This window comes from Otolemur garnettii, unplaced genomic scaffold (genome assembly GCF_000181295.1).
Source record: "Otolemur garnettii isolate 467f Iridium unplaced genomic scaffold, OtoGar3 scaffold00017, whole genome shotgun sequence".
NCBI classification, from domain to species: Eukaryota; Metazoa; Chordata; class Mammalia; order Primates; family Galagidae; genus Otolemur; species Otolemur garnettii.
In genome coordinates this window covers 6,057,482-6,066,616 of record NW_003852412.1, presented here as the reverse complement: position 1 = coordinate 6,066,616, position 9,135 = coordinate 6,057,482, and the positions used below count along the sequence as shown (strand labels likewise).

At 40.4% G+C, this 9,135-nt stretch overlaps 1 protein-coding gene across 2 annotated transcripts in view; it reads right to left on the bottom strand.

The window, feature by feature from the left end:
• The window catches only part of MCCC2 (methylcrotonoyl-CoA carboxylase 2), a 76,307-nt gene that overhangs the window by 28,207 nt on the left and 38,965 nt on the right, over nucleotides 1-9,135 (bottom strand). For both annotated transcript variants that reach the window (XM_012802814.2, XM_003785896.3), the window contains exon 8: nucleotides 2,237-2,301. In XM_012802814.2, the coding sequence (XP_012658268.1) occupies nucleotides 2,237-2,301 (65 nt within the window). The remainder of the gene's footprint in view (nucleotides 1-2,236; nucleotides 2,302-9,135) is intronic.

The window sequence follows — 9,135 nt, the reverse complement described above, 5'->3', positions numbered from 1 at the left end:
GTGGTCCCAGCTACTCAGGAGGCAGAAACAGGAGACTCGCTTGAGCCCAGGAGTTGGAGGTTGCTGTGAACTGTGATGTCATGGCACTCTGCCCAGGGGGATAGCTTGAGGCTCTGTCTCAAAAAAAAAGAGTCTAAAACCTTTATTGACCAATTATAATGATAAACAACACACTAATAATGGCAGCTAGTATTTATAGAAACTTATTTAAAACAGGTAATGTTTCAAGCAATTCACATGTAATATGTCTCATTTGCTCCTCACAACATTCTAGGAGGTAGATGGTCTTCTTAACTCCCCTAACCTAAAATGCTGAGACTAGTGATGTGACGAAGCCAGCTCACTCCTAACTCACAAGAGCCAACCTGGTGGCCAGGGGCGGTGGTTCACACCTATAATCCCAGCACTCTGGGAGGCCGAGGCGGGTGCAGTGCTTGAGCTCAGGAATTGGAGACCAGCCTGAGCAACAGAGAGACTTCATCTCTACTAAACCCAGAAAATAAAATTGGTGGATTGCCTGAGCTCATGGGTTTGAGACCAGCCTGAGCCAGAGTGAGACCCTGTCTCTAAAAATAGCCAGGCATCGTGGAGGGTGCCTGTAGCCCCGGCTACCAGGGAAGCTGAGGCAAGGAACACTTAAGCCCAAGAGTTTGAGATTGCTGTGAGCCATGATGCCATGGCACTCTACCAAGGGCAATAAAGTGAGACTCTGCCTCAAAAAAAAAAGAAAAAGAAAAGAAAAACCTGAGGCAAGAGGATCTCTTGAGCCCAAGAACTTGAGGTTGCTGTGAGTTACAATGCCATAGCACTATAGTCAGGGCACCAGAGTGAGACTCTGTCTCAAAGAAAAAAGTGTCAGCCATCATATTGGTAGCTTCAAATCAGCCATGGTGGAAAAATTTACACCACTGAAACTGGCAAATGCCACAAATCAGGGCTTTTTTCCTCCCCCAGAGAACCAGTTATTAAACATTTGCCTATAGTCCCCTGGGTCAGATCCACCCTCAGCATTCTCCCTGTTCTCTTCCTTCCTAAGCCTTATCACATATCAGCCACATTTGCCTAATTCTGTGATAAGTATTTGCCACTGCCCACCTTCCTGACTAGAATGGAACCTCCTTAAAGTCAAAGACAGTGTCTGTCTTATTATCTTGAGCACCTAGAAGGGTACCTGATACATAACAGGTGCTCAATGTTGGATAAATAAATAAATGTTGGTTTCCAGTCCTTCTCAACTATAAGGGAAAAGGTGATGCTCTAGCTTGGAAATGCAACTTTACAGTCCAAAGAACTGAACGTTAGAACAGTAGATGGAAGACCTCTTTCTCAGACTCAGCTCACTTGCACCCTAGTGGAATAAAGGCTGCACTGCCCACACAGAAACTGAACTCTGCTTCCTGTCATTCACGTCTCAGAATAATTTCTCATTATTGGTCCTTAACCTCTCATTTTGGTGCCGAGAACCCAGGAGAGGGAGAAGCCCGCTCAGGAGCCAAGATACAACCCATTGGACCCAACTAGATGGACTCTGGTTCCAATGAGATAAAGCAAAATGGAGGTGACCCCCTCCGATTCCCACCCAAAATTCATCCATTTAATGGTAAGATCCCTCTGAGGATCTGGTTCATAGCTGTTTCTAGGACCTGGCTGAACTTCCTGACCTCTTGGGCCTAGCTGTTGAAAAGTGATGATCATCAGAGAATCAGGACACCCCCTGGACGATCACAAGAACTAAACTTTGGGTATTTTTGCTAGTGGAAGGCAGTCATCCAAAAAACAACTGCTCATATCCTCGCCCTATGTGGATATCAGCCAGTTCAGACTGAAGACCCAGGAACGCTCCTGTAAACACCACTCCCTTACCCTTCTTACAGGTAGCCCATCACCCCACCTCCTTATAATAGACTAAAAAGCCTGGGATGATAGGGCTGAATGTAGGGACCCACCCAAATAGAACGCCCTGCCCAGGAAGAAATGAATGCACCAATCCATACCCCTCCAAACTTATGTATTCCCACCCATCTTAACCCACTTGCTGACTCCTTTCTCAGACTCAGCTCACTTGCACCCAAGTGGAATAAAGGCTGTTTTGCCCACACACACACACACACAAAAACAGTAGACAGAAAACAAAAAACTGTGGTTTAGTCTGGCAAGTTTAGCACTGGGAAAAAATGTAAAAATTTTCAACAAAACAACCCTGAGTCTCAGAAAGAAACAACCGAGTCTGTTTCACCTGCAGTGAAGATCAGCACCCCCAAGATCCTCAGCAGATACCTCTTCTCCAGTTGCCGCTTTAACCTGTAACAAGGATAAAAATCAACAGTGAGATGGGGCCATCAGATCTAAAACTGCTCTCCTCACATTCACATCTCCGCACCTGACTCTACCTACATTCCTCCACGGAGCTCAAGAACATCATATTTTCTCATTCTACCCCTATAGAAAACCTAGAGAATGTTATCTAGTCTAAAACTGAAAAATCTGAGTCCAGAACCCCTAAGAATTTGCCTGGAGCTCCAGAGCAGGCAAGAGAGCAAGACACGAGCCCAGGGATTTGTGACCTGAAAGCCCATCCTCTTTCCATGTGTCATGCTGCCTCCACACACGGGTCACACCTTTGTGTCTCTGTGTGCACTCCTCTCACTGCCTGGAATCCCTTCTCCTTCTCACCTACCTGGCGAATTCCCACTTACTCTTCTAGTTCTGCTTCATGTCATCTGCTCTGTGCCACTTTCCTGACTCACTTAGGCCTTCTTGTCATTAATGATACCCCATGGTACCAAAAGAGCAATGTCTGTACCCCTGTGGTCCAAGAGCATTCTACTTACAGCTCCAACATGGCACCTGCCGGACCATATTTTCATATACAAAATACACATCCATTTTTGTCAATTACGCTGTGAATTCCTGGTGACAGGTACTGTGATTTATTTATCTTTGAATACTCCATAACTATATTGAAAAACTCCAGTTACAAACTCTGTGTAATACTTTTAAAGTAAGAAAACAATCTCCAAGATTATCTAAATCCAAGATCCAGCAGAATATGACCAGAAAGAAAGAAACCTCAAGTAATAAATTAGGAATGGCTGAATTATACTTTGAGAAATTCTACTAGGAACAAAAAAGGAAAACCATTTAATGCTAAATGCAATCTGATTCCTTAGAAATTGTTTATTGATTCCTACTTCTTTAGGTTGGTTAATTTGTTTCTTTTGCTTCAAACAGGGAGAAGTTTTATTAGAATAATGAACATTAATCTAAAATGTAGCATAGAAAAGACTTATTACTCACTACATCAAAAGATCTGTCTTAAATAAAATATCTTTCCACAGGGAGAGGGAATTAAAATTTTCACCTCCGATTATTCCACCCCCAGAGCTAAATTCTTACTTCTCCTCTCCCCAAAAAAATTCAGTGTAAAATAGCATTCAATCCAGACAATAGCTAATTATAAGAGGTGTCTGATATTTAAAATTATTTTTAAAAAGGACTAAACAACAGATACACTGCATTTATTTCAGGTATCTGACTAATATCAACTGAAAGAATAAGGATTTTCCATCGGTTAATATTTACCGAACACCCACAACATGTCTGATGCTGTGATAAGTGCAGAGATGATAAAAGTCAAGGAGAAAATTAAAACAGCTCATCCTTCCAAATAAGTTCAGAAGACAAACAAAAGAAAAAAGAACAAAAAGATCCTTCAAAACTTTTCTTACAATCCGTTTTTTTCAAGCACTCTAAGCTACTAAAAGCTATGTGTGAAACCTCCAAAGCCTTTTCTCAACTTTTAGCAAAATAAGTGTCAGAATTTAGAATTCTCAGGCACGTGTGGCTGCTGCTGCTTTTTCTCCCACAAACATGGTCTCCCCCCACCCTTTTTTATTTTTCTTTTTCTACCTCTTTCCCATTTCCCTCACTCCTCCCCTCTCCCCAATCCCTCATTCCCCTACCCCCTACTTATATTAGCTCATCTACTGTCTTCATATTAGAATAGAGTACATAGGATTTTTGCTTCTCCAGTCTTGTGATGCTTTACTTAGAAGAATGTGTTCCACTTCCATCCAGGTTAATACAAAAGATGTAAAGTCTCCATCTTTTTTAATGGCTGAAAAGCATTCCATGGTATACACATACCACAGCTTGTTAACTCATTCCTGGGTTGGTGGGCATTTAGGCTATTTCCCTCGTTTTGGCGATTGTAAATTGAGCTGCAATAAACAGTCTAGTGCAAATGTCCTTATGATAAAATGACTTTTTTTTTCTTCTAGATAGATGCCTAGTAAGGGGATTGCAGGATCAAATAAGAGGTCTAGTTTGGGTTCTTTGAGGACTCTCCATACTTCCTTCCAAAAAGGTTGTATTAGTTTGCAGTCCCACCAGCTGTGTAAAAGTGTTCTCCACATCCACACCAGCATCTGCTGCTTTGAGACTTTGTAATATGGGCTATTCTCACTCGGGTTAGGCGATATCTCAAGGTGATTTTGATTTGCATTTCTCTGATAATCAGGGACGATGAGCATTTTTCAAATGTTTGTTAGCCATTCATCTGCCTTCATCAGAGAACGTTCTGTTCATATCTCTTGCCTAGAGGTAGATGGGATTGTTTACTCTTTTTCTGTTGATTAATTTGAGTTCTCTATAGATTCTAGTTTATCAACCCTCTGTCAGACTGACACCCTGGAAAATATCTTTTCCCATTCTGAAGTCTGTCTTTTTACTTTACTTGTTGTGTCCTTAGTTGTGCAGAAACTTTTCAGCTTAAGTCCCATTTGTTAATTTTTGTTGTTGTTGCCACGGCCACTGAAGTCTTTGTCATAGAAATCTTTCCCCAGTTTGACATCATCAAGAGTTTTCCCAACACATTCTTCTAAGATTTTTATCATTTCATGTCTCAGACTTAAGTCTCTTATCCATCTTGAGTCAATTTTTGTGAGGGTGAACATGGTCTTTTTAGGTAGATGAGTGATTGAGGGTCAGTTCTCTAGCAGAACTTCAGATTTCTCTGGCTGCTAAGTTGCTTCTTCCTAACATAGGAGTTAAATCAAATCCACTGAGTGGACATTCTAACTACAGACCCTCAGACAAAATCTTCTCTCTGAAACACTTTATATTATTCCATTATTATGATCTGCCTATACTGTCAGAAAAATGCTTTAATGTTTAGTCATATTTTTACTCATTTTCTAGTAAAAAATAAACTAGAACTGTTCATGAAAGTGTGTACCCTTTACTATACAAAGGTAAATTTTGAGTACATTTTCCTCTCTTTAATCAATGTAACCTTCACATACAGCAAGAGAAATGTTAAAACAATAATAATAATATAACTGGGTATTGTGGCGGGTGCCTGTAATTCTAGCTACTTGGGAGACAGAGGCAAGAGAATCACTGAAGCCCAAGAGTTTGAGGTTGCTGTGAGCTATGATGCCACAGCACTCTACCGAGGGTAACATAGTGAGACTCTGTCTCAAAAAGATGATGATGATGATGATGATGATGAAGGCTTTTTGAATAATGGCTTGAGACTTTTTTGGAAATGGCAGCTCTTCAGGCTTACCCGATCCACAATAAAAGCTACAAAAAATTAACACATATCTTTTGGAAAATATACTTATTTTATATCAAAGCATAAGCACTATTTAACATACACTTTTTAATAAATGTGCAGTAGTATTCTGAAACCAAAGATGATTCTTTAACAAACTTTTGAAGCAATACATTTTTTAAGACAAAATTCACATATCATAAAATTTATCATTTTAAAACATACAATTCATGAAATTGGGCAACCATCACCATTAGCTAATCCTAAACATTTAGTCACTTCCAGTAGAAACCCTGTACTTATCAGCTGTCCTCCCCTTTATCCCCTCTTCCCAGTCCTGGGTGGCCACTAATCTACTTTCTATCTCTATGAATCTGCCTAAATATTTCACAGACACGGAATCATACGGTATTTGTCCTTTGTGTCTGGCATAATGCTTTTGAGGTTCATCCACATTGTAGCATGGAGCAAAATGTCATTTGTTTTTATGGCTGAATAAGACTCTTTTGTATGTATGATTTTCTAATTTCCCTGACCACCTTCTTTTCACCTATTGGATATTCTTGGGTTTCACTTATACACTGGGCATTTTTGTTGGAAGATGTATAAAGTGCTTATGTCTTTATTCCTTTGACGTCTAGGTGGTGCTGTGACATAAGCTGGCAGGATGATGGGCATATGACCAAAATCACTGGAATGGAGCCAAACAGGAGGTCAGCAACAGCCTGGGAAAACACAATCCAGTCGCCAGTGCCAGCATCACAGGCAGGTAACCAGGGAAGCCGCAATGAGCCCCACACTTGAAGTTTACTGCTCTGTGGTCACCCTCTTGGAATTTTCAAGCTTTGAGCTTTAAAGTGACATCTGAGGGGACAATGGAGAGTGTGTCTTGGGGGTTGGAGCCTCAACTCTTGCATGGTCTACCTTCCACCACCTCTGCCTGGGAAGGGTTCTTGGCACTTGGGTTCTGGCCCTGCCCTGTCTCCTGCTCCCAATCTTCACCTAGGACTGGCTGCCACATCTGTCCCTAGTGGTGTGGAGTAGGTTTAGGGCTGGCAATGCTGTGCTGTGTTCTCCATCAAGGTGAGGGCTGAAAGCTAGCCACTCATCCACCCCTCTTCCAGGCACCCAGCATGTCCCAGCATCAAGGCTGTACACCTTTTGGGGCCATGTGTCCACTGTGGGTTGGAATGGCAGGCCCATTGAAGCAGAGATGCCTGGGAAAGGGGGGTTTCCATGCCTGAGAGCACATGACATTATAAAGTAAATAAAAAATCCAAGCTGGGCCAGTGCCACATGCCTGTAGTTCCAGCTGCTCAGGAGGATAAAGTGGGAGGACCCCTTGAGCCCAGGAGTTTAAGGCCAGCCTGGGCAACACGGCATATCACTTTAAAAAAAAAAAAAATCCAACAATGATTACGACAGGTAAAGAGACCACAGCAGAGAGGAAGCTACTTTAGCATCCTTACCGGGATTTCTTTCCTGCTTTTTGAACAAGGGGGTCTCACGTTTTCATTTTGCACTGAGGTCTACAAATCGTTGTAGCTGATTCTGGAAGTCATTCATCAAGTTTTTAGCATTAGAAAACTGAGAGCACTTCTCACAGCTATTCTATCTAATTTGTTCTTACTTTTTATTTTTGAAAACTTAACCCTTTTGAATAGGTCATGCATTAAAAAGGCTCAAAAAGCCAAAGGTCTTTCTTCCACTTCATTTCCTCTCCTCTACATTTGAACAAATTTACTGTGTCTTTTCCAGAATTTCTTTATGCACATACAAGCACATAAATGTGTATTTCCCTCCATTTTACACATAAGTTAATACACTGTAAGAACCTTGTCATTTTCACTTAGCAATTTATCAGCTTGTTATGGACCTTGAGTCAAACAATAGCAGAGCTGAAGCAGAAGAAAAAATAAGTAGAAGTTTATTTCTCCAGCCATGACCATTTGATGTTGGAAAAGGTAGCCCTTTCAACACATGCTGATGGGACAAGTGCACCTCTACTTGCACACCCTTCCTTACATCCCACCCAAAAACTAACGCAAAATGATCACTGACCTAAATGTAAAAACTACAATTATAAAACTCACAAAAAAACTAAGGACTAAGTATTCATGACCTTAAATTAGGCAAAGCCTTCTTGGACATGACACTAAAACCACAAGCAACAAGAGAAAAAAGTACACAAACTAGACATCACAAAAAGCAAATACTTTCATGCTTCAAAGAAAGACATTATCAAGAAAGTAAAAAAATAACTCATAGAATGAGATAAAGTATTTGCAAATCATGTATCTGAAAAGGAACTTGTATTCAAAAGATATGAAGGATTCTTACAGCTAAACAAAAAGACAAATAGCCCAATTAAGAAATCAATGAAGGATCTGAACAGCCATTTCTCTAAAGAAGATATACAAATGGCCGATAAGTATATGAAAAGATGCTGACCATTACTAGTCAGTAAAGAAATGCAAAAAAGAAAAAAAAGAAACGCAAACCAAAACCACAATGCTCTGGTTTGAGTTGGTGTTTGGGGGGAAAAAAGCCAACACCATAATGAGGTACCACCTTATATGCGTTAGGACGTCTGTGCCCAGATGGACACCCAGTAACGGGTGTTGACAGAGATGCAGAGCAATCAGAACACGCACACACAGCTGGTGGAGACATAAAATGTGCTTCGGGTAGCTTGGCAGTTTTTCAAAATGTTAAACATAGTTACCATGTGAGCCAGCAATTCTTCTAGTAGGCATATAGAAACAGAAAGGAAAGCATGTCCATATAAAAACGTGTGCCTGAATGTTCACAGCACCATTGTGCATAATATCCAAAAGGTAGGGGCCACCCGAATGTTCACCAACTAATGAATGGAAAAACAAAAGCTGGCATATCCATATAATGGAATATTATTCACCCATAAAAAGGAATGAAGTGATTCCTACAAAAGTTAAACCTAGAATTACTATATGATCCAACCATATGATCCAACCATTCCACTTCTAGGTATTTGCTCCCCCAGGCAAAGAAAACAAAAGTAGGAACTTGGACAGATATTTGTACACCCATAATTACAACCACCCAAGAGCAGAAACAAACCAAATGTCCAGTGATGGATAAATAAACAAAATGTGGTATATACATACAATGGAATATTACTCATCCTTAAAAAGGAAGCCCATTCTGATGGATGAACTCTGAGGACACTATGCTAGGTGAAGTAAGTCGGTCACAGAGGACAGATCGTGTACGATTCCATTTACAGGTGAAGTACTGAGAGGAGTCAAGTTCATAGAAATAGAAAGAGAATGGAGGTTGCAAGGGGCAGGGGAGAAGGCAGGAAAGTGTTTAATGAGTTTCAGCTGGGGAAGATGAAGATAGCTGGCACTGATGGTTGCACAGTAATACAAATATACTTAATGCCACAGAACTGTAAAAATTTGCACAACTGTACTAAAAAGGTAACTTTGAAGTCTAATAATAATAATAAAGAGGTAAATTTTATGGTATGTACATTTCACTTCACCACAGTATTTTTATGTTTTTTTTTCACTTTTTATTTTATTTTATTTTTTTTT